General features: G+C 45.6%; 1 protein-coding gene across 1 annotated transcript in view; it reads left to right on the top strand.

The window, feature by feature from the left end:
• The window catches only part of TENM4 (teneurin transmembrane protein 4), a 3,098,737-nt gene that overhangs the window by 3,002,324 nt on the left and 73,203 nt on the right, over positions 1-23,210 (top strand). The window contains exons 24-25 of the mRNA XM_050757454.1: positions 16,693-16,812; positions 22,657-22,918. Coding sequence (XP_050613411.1) covers positions 16,693-16,812; positions 22,657-22,918 — 382 coding nt within the window. The remainder of the gene's footprint in view (positions 1-16,692; positions 16,813-22,656; positions 22,919-23,210) is intronic.

The raw sequence follows: 23,210 nt of genomic DNA, 5'->3' as shown, positions 1-23,210 counted from the left end.
CACTCCAGGCTGGGTGACAGAGCAAGACCTCATCTCAGGGAGAAAAAAAAAAAAAAAAAAAAAAACCTTGCTCAAGGGGAATGCGTAATGAGGAAAGAACAGGGACTGAAGAAGCAGCCATGGGGAGCCTCCCTGTGAGGCAGCTGCTGTCATCCCCAGAGTGTGACAAGGGAAGCCAAAGAGAAGGCCTCACTGCTGGACCACGATGGAGCGGGATGCAGACATGCAGGTCTGTCAGACTCAGGAAAGAGCCTCTGCACTTTCCACCAACCCAGCCCATCCTTGCAAGGAGCCGTGACGAGATGAGAAAGGTGAGATGGAGGAAGCCCAGCAAGGGTGTGGCAGCATTCAAACCTCCACCTTTCTAGAGATGGAGCTACTCGATGGTCCAAACCCTCCACCTTACCCCCAGAATACTGAGAAGCTGAGAAGTTAAGTAGCTTTCCCAAATTCACAAGGCTGGTCAAGTGGCAGAGCTGGAGTGAGGAGAACACCTATTCATTTATCTTGGCTAGAAATGCTGCTGCTGTCCCTGGGGAGGAAGCTTCCTGCTATTTTCTTCAGTTGTGTGATTTTGTATGTATGCTTGTAGGCCTTCCCACAGTGCGAGTTTTTTTAATCCACTAGAGATATAACTAATATTCCTACCAAGGAAAATGTCACTTGCTCAGTCATTCTTTACGGGGCCCATTATGGGATCCAATTAGGGCCATGGCTTGTTGGTTGCCTATGGTTGTTCTGCTTACTGGATGCCCTTGCCATGCCAGCCTGATCAATGCCAGCAGGGGCACGTCCCCTGTATGTCCTCCTGGTCACTTCCTGAGCCTGCTGCTTAAGCGCCATGAGTCACTGTGGGACCTGCACACAGGTCTCAGTATTGTTGCTCCAGCAGGTCTGACTGGCCTCAAGAAGCCAGCCAAGTATGGAGTTTGAGACGCCTGTGCTGGGGGAAACGGACCCCTCAGCAGTAGGGAAGATACAGGCCTCGGAGAGAGGCCACCTTGGGCTTCAGATCCTGGCTCTGCCACTCTACATGCACAGCTCTGGACAAGTAGCTTAATAGAGTGCATCATGTAAATGTCTGTCACCCCTTCTAAACTGAGTCCTCCAGGGAAACACTTCATCTTACACATTTTAGCACTTAGTAGTTGCTGAAAACATATACATATAAATTATCTTGAAGAATAAGGAAATGGAAGGACTGAGGGAGGGAGGAAGGATGGACATATTATCTATTACACCTAATTTTATACTGAGGATTCAGAATCCGGAGAGGCTAAATCACCTGCTAAAAATCACATTACAGATTAGTCACAGAAGCAGAAGAACTCAACTGGCAGATCATTGTTTATATATCTGTTACCTTCAGCTGGTTATATACGCTTTGAAAACAGACCATTCATCTCTCCAAACCTGCAATACTTTGGCCAGGGCCAGGGATATAATATTTGCTCTTCAAATGAATAGATAATAGAAGCTTCCAAAAATGTTACTGTCTCTTAAAAAAAAAGTTACTGTAAAAATTCCTTTTACCTAACATTTGCCAGAATCATTATGTACCAGCTCTTCACTGGTCTAGATTCAGAAGAAACAGCTCTCAGGAAGGACCCCTAAACAGATTCTTGTGTAAAATATGCCCAAGTGACTAGAAATGTAGACACAGGAGGCAGCAGATGCTTTTCTCATTAGACTGCCTACTTGGTATTCGATTACCTTGGTCTAGACCAGTAGGACAGTGCTTATTTGCACAGTTGGGGTAAAGTGAAATCAGCTACCCAGTTTAAGTAGTTGCTTTCTTTCCTCTCATATGACGGAGTGTGGTATAATAGCAAGTGCCCAGAGTTACAATCCTGGCTTTACCTCCCACTAGCTGTGTGTGACCTCAGGGAAACGATTTAACCTTTGTGTCGGTGGCTCTAGTTATAAATTGGCAATAATGGTAACTCTTTCATGAAAGCTGTTGAAAGGATAAACTAAAATAAAGCACCTGGCCCGGGGCTTAGTACATATTAGGTGATCAGTAAATGGTGGCTTTTGTAGCAGCTGCATGGCATAGTGAAAATAGCACAAGCCTTGGAATCCGACAGACCAAGATTAAAAGGCTGTTGCATCCACTTTCTAGTTTTGTAACCTTAGGAAAATTCCTAAATTGTTCACTTATCTGAGCTCCAACTTGCTCATCTGTAAGATTAGGGTGTTAATGTCTATGTATCTTGGGATTGCTGTGAGAATTAAATGGGGACAAAAAGTACATAAAGTCTCAACCTAGTACTTGCCACACAAAAACTTGCTTGCTAATTACATGGCGGTGATGATGATGTTAATTAAAAAGAGTTTCCAAATCCACTTCCTTAATTGGAAGTAAAACTTGAGAGGAACCTGCCCTCCAGGTCCAGCAACCACCCAGAGAGGAGGCAGGTTTGGGCTGTTGAGGAAGCGAAAAGGTGGCATTCTTGCCAGCCGGCTGTCAGTTGGGATCCTTATTAGAGTGGAGCCCAGTGGCGTTTCTCCAGAGAGTGGAATTTCTGATGGGGAGGCAGACCTGACTTGGTGCCTGTGTATGACAATTAGGCCTGTGTCCAACCAACAAAACCCCACATTCTCCTGCACCCCATGTGCTATGCCACAATTTGTGTAGTTCGAGATTTCATTTAACAGCCTCCAGGAATCAGGCTGTCACCCAGAACCCAACAGCATTTCTGAGACCAGCAAGGAAAGGCAGGCCTCAGAGTGGAGGTCCTTCTCTCTGCAGATTCCCAGCTGGATCAGGCTCAGGGAGCCTCAAGTATGAGGCACACTGGGACCTCAGCTGCCGACACCAGAGGAGAGAGAAGAATTCAAGGACAGGGCTTAGAGCCAACTGGCCCACCTTGGGTGTGAAAGCAAGCAAGCCAGTCTCTAGCACCCAGGGCTCTCCCCAAGACTCACTTCCTCAGAGGCCAGACCCTATCTCCTGGAGTGATGAAGGCCTCCCTGAGGGGCCCTGTCTGGTTCATCTGTGTCCCCAGGGCCCAGCACAGTGTTGGGTCCAGAGCAGGCATTTAATGCAAGTTGAATGAGTACAGTAGCTCTATTTGACATCCTGCCAAACTGCTGTCCTCAAACCCACAGAAAGTGACAAAGCTGGATGGAGAATGACAGACATGACCTAAAGTAGGAGGGGACAGAGTAGGCATGGGAACCACTGTCACCAGCTTAAGTGGATTGAATACCACCATTCTCTCCTGGCCTGGATGCCCGGGTCCCATCTGCCTAGTGGAACAGTTGTCCCTCCCATGGAGTCATGGGGAGAATGCAGTGAAGGGGGTCCACTGTTGACACTTAGGAGAGGAGGAGCTCTGAGGTCTGCAGGATCTCCAACTGCACTGTCCATACAAAGAGGCCAGGATACACACGTGGGGCTTGGAATCAGAGAGCTGGGAAACGGAGGGCAACATGAGACATCTCCTGGGCAAACACTTGAGCCAGAACTGTTTCCCATTGTTGGGTGCATCTGTGCTCTTGGGGAGGACTCCTCTGACTGAAAGGGCTGGATGTGGGTCAGATATCCCCTCAGTGAATAGTTATAGGTTGCAGATGCTGGACAGGTTAGCAAGTTATAGGAAGAGGTGCTGATGAACCACCCCCAGGTTATTCAAATATGGGTTCAGAATAGGTTTTAGGACACGATATTACAACCACCCAGAGGGGAGGCAGGTTTAGATTGTTGAATCATTATTTGAGGAAGGGAATTTGTCTGAGAAATCATGTGATGGCAAATCTTGCTGGGTTCCCCTAATTCTAATAGGTTGTTGGCTCCATCAGGCAATAGATGGGTGTGGACAGGGAGCTACAAGACTCAGCTGACAGGAAACACTGAGCCCCAAGAGAAAAGACTCAAGAAGTCAGGGGGACTTTAGCAAAAGGAAGGATGGATTACCAAAGAATTTACCCCAAAGGAGGCAGAGAATCATATGCTATAGAGATATGATAGAATCCTATAGGATACCTGAGACTCGTATCCTATCAGAGCCTATGAGGAGAGACTGGGCAGGCTCAGCAAGGGACAGAGCAGAGCAAAACACACAAGCTGCCTGAGCGTGCTGGCTCACGCCTTTAGAAATCCCAGCATTTTAGGAGGTCGAGGCAGATAGATCGCTTGAGTTCAGAAGTTCAAGACCAGCCTGGGCAACGTGGCAAAACCCCATCTCTATGAAAAATATGAAAATTTAGCCAGGCGTGGTGGTGCACGCCTGTGGTCCCTGTTACTCAAGAAGCTGAGGTGGGAGAATCACTTGAACCCAGGAGGCAGAGGTTGCAGAGAGCAGAGATCATGCCATTGCACTCCACTCTGGGTGACAGAGCCAGACTCTGTCTCAAAACACAGACACACACACACAGACACACACACACACACACACTCTTACACACACAAGCTTCATTTGGTGACTATTGCCCAGCACCTACTCTGCACTAGGTGTGGGAGGAGAGGATATCTCACCCCATTACTGTGGGGGTCTTCGTGGATCCCATGCCTTGTGTGTCATTGAACCCAAAGGAATTGGCACAGAGTGAACCACAGTGAGTGACAGAATAAATCAATGAATTAGCCAGTCCCTGCTGAGTGCCTGAAGAGAATTAGAGACAAAAGTGCTCTGAGAGCTCAAAGGCAAGACCATCACTCCCACTGCACATCTGTCCCCTGAGCCTACACCATGAAAGCTGCCTCTTCTACAGCTTTGCTTCTCCAGCATGTAACACAGGGCGGGCTTAGAGTACGCAGTAGTAATTGTTTGCTGTTGAAAACAAATGAACGAATGAAGACTTATGGCAGGAGATGGCCTTCAGCATGAGACAAAAATTTCAGTAAGGAGAGTTGGCCATTAGAGCATCATTTATCAAATTGCAGGTCATAACAACCCATTAGTGCCTCATGAAATCAATTCAGCAGGTCGAAACTATTATTTTCAAAAAAAGAAGTAAATTTAACTGAAATGAAATAGAATGAAATAGAAAATATCAGTGCATCACTGTAAAAAGAATATGTATTTCATGAAACTTATTTCAGTTACATGTGTATGTGTATGCATGAACTACTGGATAGGCTGTATTGCTTACTGTGGGTTTCAGTTGAACAGGATTGTAGAAAGCATTCTATACTGCAGAACCAGTGTGAGCAACAGCATAACTTTCCAGGACAATCAGAGAATGCAGAGAATTTTAATGTGGCTGGAGGATAATTATGATGACACTATTTTCCACATCAAAGGTCAGAAGACATGCTCTGACATTTGAAATCAAGATGGGCTTAGGAAATCTGTGGTATATAAGCATGGTAAGCAAAGGGCGCATGTGGGAGAAAGAAGAACAGAGGGAAATATCAGGCCAGAAAAGTGGGTTAGGGGCAGGAACTGAGAAAGATGTGACCCTCACCCGTTCACTAACCAAGTTCGAGCATTTCATCTCAATCAGGACCTAAAACTGGCTCTAAACAGGAGTGAAATAACCTTGATTCCACCTAAGTCTTTGAATTCCTTTCAGACCCTATATAAAGGCACAAAGCTTCCAGGAATTTTAAAAGCAAGAGTTTTCAAGAGTGAAAAATGATGGAAAAGAGAAATGACCATGTATGCAGTATAGTTTTTTATCTGCGCACTGTGAACCTAGAGCCATATGCAAGCGTCCATGGCACAGGGGTTTCAGAAGAGCATTTGCCCCCCACCCCCCACCTCCACCCAGGTCTTAGCCCTCAGGAAGCCCTCAAGAGGCCGAGCAGCAGAGATCATCTAATGGACTTCAAATAAACACCAACTTCCTGACAGCTGGCCTCTGAGCGAATTTATTATTGAATTATACTCCTGCGTTTTCAGAACAAGCTGAACTGACAGGGTACCCCATCAGTTTAAAAAAAAGAAAAAAAGAAAAGAAAGACAATGATAAATAACCTGATGGAAGATGGAAGAAGGCAAAGATCCTGCTTCCTCCAAAATGTCAGCCATTATATATTATTCATGTTGGTTTTTTAAAAATCCCTCCCCGCACTGAAATGAATGTTTATGATGATAAAGCAACTAGGTGATTCAATTCAGGATGCAGACAACGAGTTCTCACATCATCCTGATGAGCAGCTAACAACTCCTCCTCTGCCACTTGATCATCCCTTTATTGATTTCAAAAACGAATTACGATCTCTGTTTGCTTTGTAGCTTGAGCTTATTCCTAGTTGTCCATCACAGAAAGCATTAGCAGAGGATGCTGTGGTGCAGTGGGAACGACTCTGGGTTAGAGGGAGAGAGCCTGGATTCAAGTCCTGGGGAAAGTGAGAGCATGTGACCTTGTGCTGGTGAGACTCAACTTCCTCCCCTGTGATGTGGGGTCACTAATTCTACCCTGCCAGGTTGTTTGGAAGATTAAATGAGATAAAATACCCAGAAGCCCAATGGCTGGCTTATAGCACGCGTTCAGTACTAACATCTAACATTTACCAAGGATATTCTATTTGGAATGTTTTATAGGTAGTAACACCTTTAAGTCTCCGGGCAGACCATATGATATAGGGACTTTATTACCCTTGTTTTAAGCAATGAAAACTGAGCTACTGAGAAGTTAAGTAATCTGGGCCATGGTCATAGGGCTTGTAATAGCAGAGCCAACATTGGAAGCCAAGCCCAGGTGGCTCTAGAGCCCATGTACTGAGCCTCTCTTCTTCTCCACTGAGTCCTTTATGTTCCCAGCTCAGCATCTTCAGTTCAGAAATCCATACAGTGTGGTGCCACTACAACCCTAGCACCCCCCCGGCCCTGAATTTCTCTCCAATATTCTGCTACATCATAAAAAACCCATGTGCAATAAGGCTTTGTGCTGGAGCACTGACCTCAGAGGTTGGAATCTCAGCCTCACTATTTGCTAGCTGTATGACCTTAGAGAAGTCTCTTAATCTTTCTGTGCCTCACTTCCCTCCTGTACACTGTGAAAATAATAATCCACATCTCATGGGGATTTTGTGGGGATTAAATTAGCACACATAGAACACTTAGGTGTTAGGGCAGTAAGCATTCATTAAGTGTTAGTGACCCCGTCACTAAATAGCAGTGATGTTAATATTAGCATTAGCTATAGCATTAGTATACATACAGGTTTTAGTGTCACTATTGAGAACTGGGAGAAAAATGAGAATCTTAGCCTGAAGCATCAGTGTAGTTGTGTAATTGGGGCAAATATCCTAGCACCTTAGGATGGCAGGGATGAATGGACCTTCCAGACCATCAGCCCTCTGTGCTGGAAGAGGAAACTCCAAGGCCAGAGAGAGCCCCTGGCTCAGCAAGTTAGTAGCCAAACCTGAGTCCCAGAGAACCTGGAGTCCCAAGTGAAGGTTCGTATATCTCAAACTGTAAACTGTAATTCTGCTCTTTGTAAATCAAAGACTTTCTGTATTTTTATCCAACGCTGAGAAATTTTAAGCAATAAGAAGTTAAAATATTTATAGAGCCATGCTTCACATTACTAATGTTGCCCTCAATAGAGAATATAGGATCAGGTGTTGCAGGTACCCCTGCAGGTAGTCTAACTGGCCCTCCAATTAGATCTCAGAGGCATTAAGAGTTTGCTCCAAGCAAATCCCACAATCAGGGGCTTGACAGGGAGGGATGCAGCCTCTGTGTGTATTTTGCTAGAGGGGAGAGATCCAGCCCCTCATGCCTCCCCTGCCTGGGTCTCCTCCTCCCACCACAGTGGGGGCCATGTGAGTCCACCCTGTGAATCTAACCCTGCAGGCCTCTAGGACCAATCCCAATCTGAGAAGAAGGGCTTAGAGCAGCCCCAGCTGCTCAACTCACATCCTTGCTACTGTTGTCTGCCATGACTTGCCAGCTGTGCCAAATGGCTTTCTGCCTTGTCCCTGAATCCTGGCCTCACTTTCTGTGTCTGACTTAAGCATCCTGGTGCCCTGGCACCAAAGGACTCAAAGCTTGCCCTCTTTGGACAGGCTCCCATCCCTGCCACATCTGGGTCTGGAGCTCCATCCCTGCTCTACCTGGGCATGATAACCGAGTGACACATGGATGTCCCCATCCAGATGCCTCTGGGAGCCCTTTCATGATGCCGCTACAGCCCTTCTTCCCTCATCCTTTGAATTATTATTTCCATTACAGGCCAGCTGTGTATTGCTGTACACCTCAGCTCTAGCCTGTTGAGCTGGACTTTGTGCAGAGTCCCTTAGCTGCGTTTCTGCCTGGTATCAGCCCCTTCCCCATGAAGTGAGTCTGATCCTGGTTCATTCTAGTTTCCCCTTTCCTGGTGAAGCAGGACCTGCCCTGTGCCCTGACAGAAGGCAAGACACATGGTCATGGAAAGAACTTGTCTGCTGAGAGACTGTGGCTGGAGTCACATTTTAGCAGAGCTGCCTTGTATTCTTCTAACAGCACAAACCATCACCTGAAACGTCTTCTTAGAAACAAGCTTCTGGCCACACAGCACAGAAAGCAGCCTATCTAAACATGCACCACAAATCCCATGTCCCCAGGTACAATGATGGTATTTCTGAGCCATGTCCCCAGACATGACCAACCCACTTACCTGGGACAAGGGCCTTGCTCCCTGCTGGCCAGACCCTCTCAGTCCTGCTTCTCCCTCACCATAGTTGATGGGCTCAGTTCCCCAGAAGCATAGTATGGTGGACAAGTCAAGGGCTCTGTTCTTGTGTACACATTTATCAGCCAGCAGAAAATATTCTAGAAGATTCTTGTGGGAGAGGACTCAGCCTGAAGCATGAGCATTGAGCAGCCAGACTACCCACGGGCTTGAGAGATTGATTCTGCAGCCTGGGAGCTCACGCTCCCTTGGTGTCTGAAGGAGCTCAACAGCCGTACTTAGCTAGCAGGCCACAGAACAGTGGTTTCTGGGCTCTGCAGGAAGCACAACCTCAGGTCCCTGAAGACACTAGTAGTTGCTGGGCCATCTTGCTGTTACCACCCCAGGTGGTGTCATGGCACCATGGCAGAGCTGGTGGTACCCCATCCTCAAGGAGTGATGGAAGGGAAGCTCTGCCTCACCTTCAGACATCACTGACCACACCTATACATGAGGAACGTGGACTCAGTCACTCAGAAGACCCCTGTAATTTAAAAGGTAAACTCCTCCCTCCTGTCAATCTGAAGGAGCCTATGGAGCCTATAATCCCAGCTACTGGGGAGGCTGAGGCAGGAGAATCTCTTGAACCCTGGAGGTAGAGGTTGCAGTGAACCAAGATCATGCCACTGCACTCCAGCCAGGGTGACAAAGCAAGACCATGTCTCAAAAAAATTTAAAAAAGGACTAGATCAAGTTTTATTGGTTTGGGGCTATTGGAAAATAAACATGGTAAATATAGGATAAGCTTTGAAATAAGTTATAAAGATTGAAGCACAGTGAGAAGTTGGCTTTGGGGTATAATAATAAACAGCATATTCAAGTTTATTTTGTATCCAAAAAAAATCACCGCATACACTCTCTCGGAGTCCCAAGGTGGATACCGAAGGTGGGCCATGAGAACAGGAAGAAAATTTTAGGGGCTCTATCTATACAGTGTTTCTTTTATCTTAAGAAATAAGAAAGCAAGACTGGTTTATTTCTGTAGAATGTTGGATTCTCACCGATTTGTTCCTTTGGTCCCTGTGTTACTTGGTTACATGTCTAGACCAGTACATGAGGCATTCTGAGGGAGATCAAGATCTACTCCACAGAAAGAGGGACAGTGGGGTGGGTACAGTGGCTCATGCCTGTAATCCCACCACTTTGAGAGGCCAAGGCAGGTGGGTCACTTGAGGCCAGGAGTTCAAAACCAGCCTGGCCAACATGGCAAAACCCTGTCTCTACTAAAAATACAAAAAATTAGCTGGGCCATGGTGGTGCACACCTTTAATCCCAGCTACTCAGGAGGCTGAGGTACAAGAATCACTTGAACCCAGGAGGTGGAGGTTCCAGTGAGCTGAGCTCATGCCACTGTACTCCAGCCTGGGTGACAGAGTGAGACTCTGTCTCAAAAAAATAAAAAAAGAAAAGAAAACAAGAAAAGAAAGAAAGACGGACAGTGAACCCACACTGGTTTATTGTGTATTACTGTGTTTATTGTGTATTATGATGTCATAGTATATTATATCATAATTGTTTGTGCGCATGTCTGTGTATCTGTATAAAATCTAGTGTTAACCAAACTTACTCATAAAATGGTAAAGTGGCTTTAAAGGTTTCCTGCAAAGTAAATACAAATGGAAGATAATACTAATAGTGCAAGTACAAGCAAACAAAAAAAAATGGCAGAGCTGATACTTCTACTCCTAATATTAAATACTTTCCTCAATCTCGCTATGAGGTTAAACATGATTATTTTCATAAGATTGAACAAAAAGTTAACTAAGAGTTTCAAAATGATCAACAATCTTAACAGAGTTCACTAAAAGAGTCAAAATTATCAAGAAGGCTATTTGAAATATGAATACTCATCAAACCTTGCACCAAATGGATATTCCCCTTCCCAGGGTGAACCAGCGATGGTAGCACATGTGTGCAATTTATAAATGAATGCAAATACATTGAAGGAGCCTGCTCAAAAATGTTTGCAGAAAGGGCATACAATCAAAAATGGTTCCAGAACCCAGCTCTAATCATGTGAACTCTGAATTGTGAGGCAGCTAAGTCAAGTTGGGATTCTCAAATAGTTAGGTACCTGTCGGTCAGACTGTGAGTACCCTGAGAGGTGGACTGGCTCTCCCAAGTTCTCATGGCGAATCCTGCATTTGAATCAGTCCTGGCTCCCCCGCAACTCTGCAAGAACGGGCAAGTCGTTCCCTGTCTGAACTTTATTTTCTCATCTTTACCAAAAGAAGTTTGAAAGAGGTGATCAGGAAGGGCTCTTCTGACTCGAATGTTTCATAATCAGGGGTTTCCCAAGAATACGTATATAGGCAGAAGATGTTGGGCTGGAAAAGCTGGTTAAAGAAACTGAGGCAGAGCATCAGATGGAAAACTAGGAAGACAGAGCTGCAGATCAGCCTGGTGGCTGGGCTGGAAAGACGGTCTTGGGAGCTGCAGAGAGGACAATGTCAGGCTATGACTGGAAACACCTTCAGTGGTAGTAATGTCACAGGCTGTGAAGTGAGGCTTCTCATTCGGGCCCAGGTAATGTTCTTACAAGACTTCAGATAAATTGCAGTAGATGCTGGAAAGATCCCCATTCAATCAGCAGAAGTTAGCAGGAAACAGTTTAAGGATTTATACAAGTCAGGCAAATAAATCTGTTTAAAATACACAATGCAAAGGAGTGATTTACATAATCGATAATGTTATAGACTAGCAAATACTTTAAAGGAGAGAAAGGCTAGAGTTATCATTTGCCACCTAGATCCCAAATGATATTCCAGTCTCCTAAATATCAAAGTAGCTGCTTTCACTTAATAACAAAATAACACACACACACACACAAACAATAATAAAAGCTACAGTTTTTCTCCCTTTGCCTTCCTTTATCTGCTTGTATAATATACATTGACTAATCAATCTATCTTTGTTTCTGGCATTCTTTTTCAAAGTTTTCCAGACCACAGGTGGTACAGATGAGGAGGGTATAGAATCAAAGGGTCAGGGCTAGGCTGAGGCAAGTGAGTCTTCCAGGGGAAGGTACCCAAACTTTGAAGGAGAGTGTGGGCCGGCCGCTTGAAAGGGCACAACTCTTCCAGCCCTGGGTTCTCTAACCATATCCCTGTCAAGGTCAAGTAGCTCAAAGTTCTCTAACATCGTCCTCACCTTAAGTAACAGAAGCACATAAGCTCTTTATTCATTGTGTAAATAATTTATCAAGAACTTACTCTGTGCCGTGCATTCAAATTCCAGAGCAAACACCTGTTTTGGAGGAGGTTTTCTTTTCCCCACTCAGAAATGGCCATCAACCATGATCAATGCTGGGAATATAGCAGTGAGAGACATGTGGTTGGTCCTTGTCTTCAAGGAGCTCATGTTCTGCTGGGCAAAAGATTGTCCTGGCAGAGCAACAGCACTCAGAGCTCATGAGGAGTAGCCCGGAAGGAGCAGGAGTGGTGTTTACTGCTTGGTGAATGCTCTAGGAGAGGTGGAAGTTTCCAGATAGAGGGAACAATTTAGCGATAAGTATAAGTATTGCATGAGCTCCATTAAGATTCTGACGCCATGTGTAGTAGGGCTGCTTTAGCTGGATTGGGTAGTGCGAGATTAACAGTTATAAATTCTTAAACGTATGTTGAATTCTATTTTATACCAGTTGGGAAAAACTTCAGCCTGCATTTGACAGATGAGAGAAGGGAGGTTCGGAGAGGTCAAATGACTCCAAAATCATACAGTTAGTTCCCAGAGTCAGAACTGGGAACTATGACTCCCAGCCCAGTGCTCTCGCCACCACAGCCCTACCGTTTTTCCCTGAGCAACAGTTGAGGTTGGCTTTTTATTTGCTTGATTTTGTTTTGGAGCGGTTTTGTGTCTCCAGCAGATTCTTCTGTTGATCCCAAACCTTGTCACTCTCCTCAAGAAGCAGTCAGGCAGATCTTCTCCCCTGTTGGCGTCAGCAAGGGCACCTCAGTCAGGCCCTGAGTGTGTGGTTGGACTCATGCCAGTATGTCTGACACCACCCTTGGCTTGGCAGTGGCGCTCCCTCCTGGCAGAGTTCACGTAGCCTAATTGCTTGTTTTATATCCCAGCTGCCTGACATATGCCAAACCCATGTGTTGACTCACTGGTGTCAGAGACAACTACACGGGGGCATTTCATGTTGGCTTTTGTGAGCTCTAGCAAGTAAGTGGAGACCGTAATTCATACATTTCTGGAACTTAGCACCTAACACAGAGCCTGACTCACAGTAGGTGCCTGATTTTTCATGAAATTAAAGGAATTTTAGTGACTGCAGGTACATAACACAGTAGTAAGAGTGAGGCCTCAGAAGTAAGAAGACCTAGCTTTAGTGTCAGCTCAGCCAAGTGAATTCCTTTCTGGATGACCTTGAGCAAGTCTTTTTCTCTCTTCCAGTTACTTGATTGTTTTTCACTTCACAAACACTCTGAGAGCAGCATCCCGTGCTTACCCTCTCTGGAGATGTGGTCCAGCCCTCCTGTGGCTCACACGTAAACATGTGAGATGGCTATACAAATGCAAATGATATAATATGACCATCAAATATTAGAGAGATACTTATAAGGTGTATAAAAGCCCAAAGGAGGGGGTGATTCATTGTGTCAGGAAAAGTTGATGACAACCTTACTGAGGTGGTGACAGTTTAGATGAGACTCTTAAGGATGAGTAGAAAATAACAGCCCAAAACTCCATTACACAAAGACAGTGACCATGAGGAAGCAAATCATGTCAAATAGAGGACTGGTAATGGAGGATCATATGAGCTAGCTGGAAAGCCAAGTCGGTGGCAGTGATTTGCTCTCACATTAATGGTTTTTCACTAAGGCAGTCTTCCATTACAGAATTCTACACTCAAAGCAGCAATTATTTCTTAGCCACATCTCCACCACTGAGCGAGTGCCCAACCCTCAGTGTAGGGTCAGTGTTCCAGTGGTATGCAGAAGCCAACTTGAACCAGTTCACAAGAACTGATTATTAAATGTTCAGAAATTTGGCAAGCTGGTTGTTAAACACAGCCATTATTAAAAATTAAATGATATAAAATTAAATAAGGTATGTTAAAAGCAAAGGTAATAAATACTCAAAACTTATTACTTCCTAATTATTTTGCCGTGTTTGATGTTACGTTTGCCCTTGAGTTACTCAGGACCATCGCATCTCCACGGTGGCAGTACCGCATAATGGCATCCTCCTGTGTGTCTCTTGCCACCTCTGTTCAGTGGCATCTCTTTGGTAGCTTGAAAACAGCCAGAATGAGAGTACTTACACCACAGAAATGAGCAAATGCTACAGTTGAAGCTGGTTTTCTTTTCTTTTTCTTTGTTTCTTTTTTTTTTTTTTTTGAAAGTCGGTCATTAAACACTTGCCAGCACACCACTGATAGTATCCATTAAATAAATGGATGCAGAAAGCAAGCATCGGGAAGCCCAGCACTCGCATCTTTTGAAACCTCCCAGGACAAATGCATGTGGCACAAGACACAATTCGGAGGCCCCCGCCGAGCTGACTTCCCATCTCCTTTGTTCCAGGGAAGGCTTTATATTAATCCGGGCTTTCCTGACAACTGAAAATCATGAAAACAGAACGGGGATGGAAGTGTTTTTCTCCAGGACTTAATTCCTGAGCCAAATGCCTGTGTTGGCAAGAGGCCTCTATGGCCTATCAGTGTCCAGGGAGTCAACCTAATCTTCCCCAGAATCCAAAAGCAATCCACGGGAGCCCGGGTTGAACTTGCATCTGCTCTGGCTTGCTGAGTTGGAGGCTACATGGTAGCCAAATGGTGCCGATTCAATGTTTCCCAATTATCAGGAAATCCCCAAAGAGAGATCAGTCAGAGGAGGCTGGCCTGCATGTGTGTGAGGGGCAGCAGCCAGGACAGCCCCAGAAAGGAAGCCATCCCCCCAGGGCTGGTTACTGTCCAGGCAGAATCCAGAGGCACGTATGTCTGGAGAAGGCTGGATGGTGGCCAGCATCAGGAGATGAGATCTGTTAGTAATTCTCTGGAAGGGACAGAGTTCCAGCAATACGAAATTCAATTGTCCTCCATTAAAGAAAACATCTCTCAGAACCAGCTGAATACAATCGGTGGAATAAATCTTCCCCATTAGTGGAGAGATAATTTCACATAAATACATTGGAAGGCCTTCAGAGCAGAATTGAAAGTCTTTGCTGAGCCTCACCCGCTTAACTTGTTTGCCGTGTAATTGCATTTAGACCAAGGGCCTCGGAAGGAAACCACTGACTGAATTAGCATTAACCAGATTGTATGGAGTGAGGTGAGGAGGGTGGGGTGGGGTGGGGAGTCTGGTGCATTGTGGGTAGTTGTTCTTGCCTTCAGAAAGGACAAGCTGACACTAGTGAGACCAGCTGCTTTACAAGCCTGGTGTTAATTGCTTTTCTCATCCAACAGAGAAAAGTTTATCACTCTAGGAAGGTAGAGGTGTGGGTACCTCATATGGCAGGGACTGAATTTGAGATCTTTTTTTAATGAACGCCCATGGGCCTCGTCACTAGCTCTTCCCTAGGCCAGAAGAAAAAGCCTTCTCACCTGAGGTGAATAGAGAAGGTTATGTGGTGCACAGCGCCTGTGTTTTTGTCTCAGATGCCTTTCAGCGAGGGCTTTCTCCCCAGTGTGCGGATCCCTGAGGATGTTGAACCAGCCAGTACCTTCAATTCCACCCATGGCCAGTGGCAAGTGACTGGTTAGAGTTGGACCCGGAGTAGTGAGGCCCAGGTTCAAGTCCTGCCTCTGTCACCTGCTCTCTGTGGAGCTTTGGGCACACAATATAACCTCTCTGGAAACCGGTTTCCTCTTCCATACAATGAGAAAGTTCCACTAACTTAGGGATCTTCTAACTGACTTCTCCAGACTTGGAGACTCCACAGAGTTGCCCTCAGAATCACCCCAAGGGAGAGGAGGCCTCCACCCCAACTTCATCCAGGGTAGATCTTTTCATTCGTTTTCCGCTTTGGAGTCCTTATAAAATGTCATTTACCCAAACATTTCTGTTTCTGAATATTTGAAAAGCCACCATCTAGATGATCTCTAATTGTCCCATTTATTTGTTCAACCATCGTGTTTTCAATGGCAACCTAGGATTTGTTCGACATAGTTCAGGCACTGTGAGGAGAAAGAAAGAAATCTTCACGCTGCCCTCAAAGAGCTCAGGATCTAGTGGAAGGGAGGAGCGTGTATGCTTTGGTAAAGTATCAAGGTGTCTGCCTCAGGTTTTGTGGGAGAGAGGAACTGGTTCTGATTAGAGGTATCAAGAAAGGCTTCAAGGAAGAGGTGTCATTAATAGTTGGGTCTTTAAGGGTGAGAATGTTGGGAGAGGAGTGCAGGAATGACATTTTAGGCAGATGGAAGAACATTGCACAGACAGAGGCACTAAGTAACATTCGCCTGGCAAGTTTGGGAAAAGCAGGTAATTTCTTGTGCAAAATATAGAGTAAGAGTGGGAGGAGGGATATTGGGAGAGGTGTCAGGTTCCAAAACTCACTCCGAGAGCATGCTAACATCTGTCCTCCTATCTCGAATGTCAGATGAAAGGAAGTACCTTCTATCCTGCTCACTTGTTTGTATGTTCACTTCCAAGGAGACTGTTAGTAGCTGTAATAGCCATTGCCATTTGTGGAGCTTACCCTATACCAGCATGAAAAAACAAAGACTCAAAGAACTGGCACATGCCTACTGAAGTTCAGAGAGCTAGGACGTGACAGAGCCAGGATTTGAACCCAGATCATTGAACTACACATCCACACACAGAACTAGGTGATATTGCCCTCTGCGATCAGCTTTATCTCCTTACAGCATAATATAGTATCCTCAGAAAATAATCTCCAAGTGAGAACATTGAATCACCTCCCAATAGTAATTATCTCAAGGACACTTCGATGCCCTAAATTGAGGTGACTTTTTTTTTTAAAGATTATTATGTATCTTGAGTGAGTACCATGAACCACTGGGTACAAGATGTGTCTCAGTGACTGATTTTCTGTCTTCTGGCCTCTCGGGGTTCCCTGCCAGCCAGGGCTCTGATCATGAAAGGTATATCATGTTTGTGCTCTCTTCTCTTCCCACAGGCATGCTTGTGTTATTCGTGGCCAAGTGATGACATCAGATGGAACCCCCCTGGTTGGTGTGAACATCAGTTTTGTCAATAACCCTATCTTTGGATATACAATCAGCAGGCAAGATGGCAGGTAGGAGACCTTCTATGAGTCAGAAACAGTGAAGGTCCTGCTTCTGTGGTCTGGCCATATAGCTGCTGCTGGACTGATAATGTGGAAAGAGGATGGGTCTTGGACTCAGAGGGCCTGAATTCAAATGCGCAGCTCTGCAACTTACTAATTGTATGACCTTGTACCTGACTCTGGCCTGTGTCCCTTTGACTCTAGATTTAGCAGTTTCTTCTCATTTGGTTCTCAGAGTAAGGAGAGCGTACCTTATACATATCCTGTTCCATGACTTATGATATAAAACAGTCATGTGAACCACTTTCTACAGAACAGACAGCTTGAGAAATCTCAGCCATTCCTGTTGTGTGGTTTCCATCCTGCAGCTGCCTAGATCTGTGCAAGCCATTTGGGTGATGACAGAATTCTGACCTTTGAATTCCTCCAGGAACCATCAGCAGAATGAAGTAAAGCTTCCTTAATGGCCCTAGCTCTCCCACCTGCTGTGCATCCTAGGCTAACTCTCCTCGCCTCTCTGTGTCTTGGCTTCATCTGTTAAATGGTCCTAATGCTGTTTATTTCACAGATTGGTTTTGAGGGTTAGATGATATGGTGGATGAGGAAGCACCTGGCACACAGTATGTGTTTAATAAATCTTAGTTCCCTACCACACTTCGATTCATTGCTGTATTTGCAGTGTCTGGCACATAATGAGTATACAATGAATATTAGCTTTTTGTTAAAATTACAGATTATTGAAGAAGGTGATGTGACAGGATAGGCAACGAGAATATTTTGGAGAAAAGGAAAAGAGAAGGAGGAAAGTAGAATATTTAGGCTGTCAGTGATGACAAGTCCTCTATTTTTAATAAAACCAGGTGGTGGCAGTCCATCTGGCTAAGCGTGGGCCCATAAGGTTGATTTTCACTCTGTGTTGGAAATTATGCTCCAGCTTGATTGATTTTAGCACCTCTTTAATCCAATATCAGATGTGAACATGTCCCGGCCGAGGTGATAATGAAGTAGAGGCTCATCTGTTTGTAGACATGTGTGCCTCTTAGATGGGGTTGGCAAGCTTGGCATGGGGTGCCCCCTCCCTGCCTCTCACTCCATGTGAAAAGGAAGAGGCCCAGCTGGAAGACGTTAGTGGCCAGTCCAGGGATAAACTGGCCAGGCCAGGCCACTGTTCCCTACCCTGTACACCTTCCAACCCAGGAAGGCCCTCATGAAGACACCCGCTACAGCATGAAGGATGCTGCCTGCTATATGAAAGTGGCAGATGTGAGCCTCCTAGGCAACAGGTATTCTGACCACATTATTACCTGCTGTGAAACATTCATCCAAAAGAAGCCTTTCAGGACTGCCTTTTTTTGCCATGAAACTTGCCAGTCACTCCTGTGAGATGGCAAATCATCAGTCCTTATGCCCTGTAGTGGTTGGTTAGAGTAGATTCAAAAAACACACCAAGTCTGGCATAAGTTCAGTGGCCTTTGGGGAAAGCTTACTCTGACACCTCCCGATTCCTCCTGTTTGTGCTTCCTCTGCAATTTCTACTGCCCACTGAGAGCATGGAGCTAAATATCAGCCATGTTTCCTGCATCAGCCTCCTAAATTACATCACAGTAGCCAGAATTGCTGCAATAGAGCTTGAGTTTCAGATCAATTCTTGCCAGTGCATTTTGGGACTTAAATTTTCTTCCCAACTCAGCCTAATGTATGGGAAAGTTATCACTTGTTATCACTTGTTCTCTCAGTATCCAAAAATCTCTGTCATATGTGAACAGATATCACTGCCCTCCCACCCTTCCTTAACTCACCTTCTTTCTTACCTCTCATGCCTTAGGAAAAACCGTAAGACTAAGAGATATAGTCTGGAAATAACAGTGTGGCAAGTGGACTGAAAGTCCAGGGACCCTGTATTCTTCGCTTTCCAGGAAGGCACCATGATACTTGCCCTCATTCAGCTCCCCCACCCCTACACACACGCGCACGTGCGCGCATGCATGCACAAACACACACACACACACTTGCTGAAATCCCAGACTTCACACCTTTATAGGAGCTTACAAACAGAAAACAGTAGCAGAGAAGTTAGCCAACGAGATCATTTTAAAAAAAGGAAAATAGAGGCCATGAAGACAAACTAAAAGAATAACAGGCAAGAGATACAGATTAGGTTCGTTGAATTGAAAATTGGGGGCCAGGCACAGTGGCTCACATCTGTAATCTCAGCACTTAGGGAGGCCACGGTGGAAGGATCACTTGAGCACAGGAGTTCAAGACCAGCCTGGGTGTTCAAGATCAGCCTAGGCAACTTGGCAAAACCATGTCTCTATCAAAAAAATATACAAAAATTAGCTGGGTGTGGTGGCATGCACCTGTAGTCCCAGCAACCCAGGAGGCTGAGGTGGGAGGATCGCTTGAGCCCAGGGAGGTCAAGGCTTCAGTGAGCCATGATTGCCCCACTGTACTCCTGCTCTCCAGCCTGGGTGACAGAGTGAAACCCTGTCTCAAAAAACAGAAAGAAAGAGAAAAGAGAGGAAGGAAGAAAAGGGGAAAGGAAAGAGACAGGGGGAAAGGAAGAAAGGAAAGGAGAGGAGGGGAGGGGAGAGGTAGGGGCCAAGACAAAGGAATGTGTGAGGCCCTGTGCTTTTCCCATCTATTATCCCATCAGTATAATCAATAATCCTGCCAAATGATTATGATCATCAGCTTCTTTTTACAAATGAGAAAACTGAGGCTTGGAAAGGTGATATAATTCAGCCATGGAGCAAGTAGTAGTGTTCAGAATGGCCCTGCACTGTTTAGGCTTCATATGACACCCACGCCTTCCCTTTGGGGTCACATTCACATTCATATCCAAAGCAGGGTTTCCCCTCCAGAGGAGTGGGCCTAGCCCCAGCTCATTACTTGCTCTTGGCAAGGCCAGCTGCCCTCTGCTTGCTCACTGCCTTGGGAATATGTCTTTTCATGTTTGTCTTTCCTCCCTCCTCATATACAACCTCTCATGAAGGGAGCTTATAAGTCTGGCTGAAATTCTGTTTGACAGTTAAAAATGTTCTATCAAGGCACAGATGCTATTCAGTTCCATGACAGAAAAATTGTTCTTTGAGTATTTCCCCAAATTCACGGGTACTCTCCTAGAGAGCCAAAACCTGAATTCTTGATTCAAAATAAACCCCACCCCAGGTGTTTCTCTATCACTGAATGATGGTCAGGCCCAACTTCACCTCAGTGAATGCGGAACAGGCAAAGGGGTGCTAGCTCCTGCAAAGGGTGGAGGAGTCAGGCTGTGGAGCTTGGAGCCCCAAATCTGGGGATGCCATCTACCAAGAGCAGAACTTGACACTAGGACAGGATGGTTCCATGCAGAATCCTTGCAGTCTCTGGAGGAGAGAAGAGCAAGCTGCAGGAATGGGCCCATTTCCCCATGGTGGATTTATCAGGGTCAAAATCAGACCCTGCACTGAGGTCTCCCACACCAACTGCACAGGTGAACCTTAGATTTAACTGCAGTAACAGCCAAAGTGAGAAGGGACATAGGGTGTTTAGCAGATGTCAGTTCAGGAGCAGTTGATGCTGTCACTCATGCATTTATTCCATCAACTTTTAACCACCAAGCACTGGGCTAGTTTCTGAAAAGACAGAGGACTCGATGTCCCTGGGCCAGAGAGCTCAACAAGCAATCACAGTGCAATGCCATGCATGTGGGGCAGTGGAACCCAAGGAGGAAGCCGGAATTCTGGCTGACTAAGGCTGTGTGGAGGAGGTGAAGTTTGAGCTATGCAGTTTGATAGTTAGGAGTTCTCCATCCAAAGAAGCCAATGAAGACAGGCCTTGAAAATACCTACTACAGCCAGGTTGTGATAGAAGGAACAGACTAGTTTGAAGTCACCCCAGCAGATAGAAATCAGGCCCAGTGAATATGAAGCTGGAAAGAGAGGGATTCATACTCAGTTTAAAAAAAAAAAAAAAAAAAAAAAAAAAGTTCTAACAGTCAGAACTAAACTAAAACAGAATAGTCCTCCTGTGGATATAGCAATCTCCTCATCTCTGGAATTGTGTAAGTAGGAACTGAATGGGCCTTTGATGGTGGTTCTACAGAAGAAACTGATGCATCAAATGGGAGGGGGACTAGGTCAGATGACCATTAAATTCCTCTCCAGTGGTTCACCTATTACTTGATTTAAACTTTCTGTTTTAAGAAGGGAAAGGACACAAAATTCTAGTCTAATATCTTTTTTTTTTTTTTTTTTTTTTTTTTTTTTTGGAGACAGGTTTCACTCTGTCACCCAGGCTGGAGTGCAGTGGTACAATCTCAACTCACTGCAACCTCTGCCTCCCAGGTGCAAGCCATTCTCCTGCCTCAGCTTCCCAAGTAGCTGAGATTACAGGCGCCCACCATCATTCCTGGCCAGTTTTTTTGTTTTTAGTAGAGACGGGGTTTTATCATGTTGACCAGGCTGGTCTCGAACTCCTGACCTCAGGTGATCCACCCTCCTCAGCCTCCCAAAGTGCTGGAATTACAGGTGTGAACCACCGTGCCTGGCCTAGTCTTATGTCTTATTGCATGATGGGGCTTTAAGTAGCAGCCACGCTATGCCCTGTTTTTACTTCAGCAGAGCCAGCCTACAGGATTAGTGATGTGCCTTGGTTCACATGTGGCCCTCTTTTCCCATTGTCTATAATCTGAGTCCATCTGATTTCTAAACATGTGGCTGCAGAACCCTCAAATCAGGTTCCTGGTGGGGCTGGACAGTGTCAGAAACATTGGGTGTACAGATAGAGAGGAACTCAGTTTTCTTTGATGTTCTAAAGTAAAAGTGCATGCCAAGGCTTGGATGGGAAAGTGCCTTGCTAGGTTTGTCTGCAGGTGATTGGAGTTAAGATGCCAGCACCAAACAGAACTGCCAGTATGTTTCTGGCTAGGTCCTGTTTGGACACAAGATATTCTGGGGTGAGGCAAGGAAGACTCTGCCTGTACAATCCCCACAAGCCTGAAAAAAGAAGGGCTTAGCAGGGCGTCATCTAGGATCAGGGAAGGCCTGAAGACCATCATAGAGCAGACCTATTTGGTGTGACATTGATGACAGAACTAGGGCTAGGAAGGCAGGTTTCTCCTCAGACCTCCCCAGCATCCTCAGAGGCTAATGAACAGAGGCTGGGCTGCGAGCTCTCCAGACGCTGTCACAGTGATCTCATCTCAACTAGGAGGCTGGCACTCAGTCTTCTGGTTCCCCTTTCACTTGTAAGATACTGTGATTCTAATTGAGCCATCTTTAAACTGCTTAGCTATTTTGTAATTGCAAAGGCCATTGTTGAGTAATCTATCACAATTAGAGCTAAAATTGCTGTGGAGTCATAGAATCTTAGAGACTTAAGAATAATCCATTTGAGCTTTTGCATTTTACAGATGAAAAAAATGAGGATCAAAGAGGCTAAGTGACTTATCCAAGATCACACAGTAGTTGGAGGCAGAGCCAGGACCAGGCCCTAACACCCAGATCAAGGCTTGTTCTGCTTCGTTCCCTGACTTTTCCCTGGGCTTCAGCTCTGACGCAGTTGAAAGGCCCTAAGTACCAGCAGCACCACTGTCAGCTCTTGTGTATCCTGGAAAATGACTCTCCACAGCAGTGGTTCCTTTCAGCAAATTCTCTATGTGAATCATTTTATGGGGGGAAAAAACCCTGCTTTCTAAAATCACTGCCATTGTTTGGAGCTGCAGTCAAATCTTTAGGCATTAGAGCCTCCCTCAAGAAATGCTCAGACCCTTTGGTATAATTTTCTCTCCTTTCTTGGTCTCTTTCTTTCTCATCCTGGTTCCTGCTCTTTCTGCTCCCCACCCCTTCTCAACCTTCCCCTCCCAAACAGTTTTGACTTGGTGACAAATGGCGGCATCTCCATCATCCTGCGGTTCGAGCGGGCACCTTTCATCACACAGGAGCACACCCTCTGGCTGCCATGGGATCGCTTCTTTGTCATGGAAACCATCATCATGAGACATGAGGAGAATGAGATTCCCAGCTGTGACCTGAGCAATTTTGCCCGCCCCAACCCTGTCGTCTCTCCATCCCCACTGACATCCTTCGCCAGCTCCTGTGCAGAGAAAGGCCCCATTGTGCCAGAAATTCAGGTACCCAGCTTTCCTAACTGCATTCCACCACACTTTTATTTCATTCTGGGGATGGAAGAGGATCTCAGAGACAGTGGAAAGAGAGAAAACACCTCTGTAGGGCTTGGGTCAGGTCCTATCAGCCTGTTATGCAAAATCCAGCCACCAAACCCCACAACGGGCATGGTGTAAGGGCATGAGGGGCACCCCTCTTACAGACAGAAAACACTTGAGCACCTGGAACTGCCTAGCACACTCTGGCTTATACTAAATTCTCTCTGTCTTTCCACTCTCCTGGTTAGTTCACTTCAGC

Source organism: Macaca thibetana, chromosome 14 (genome assembly GCF_024542745.1).
Source record: "Macaca thibetana thibetana isolate TM-01 chromosome 14, ASM2454274v1, whole genome shotgun sequence".
NCBI classification, from domain to species: Eukaryota; Metazoa; Chordata; class Mammalia; order Primates; family Cercopithecidae; genus Macaca; species Macaca thibetana.
This window is presented reverse-complemented; position numbering and strand designations above follow the sequence as displayed.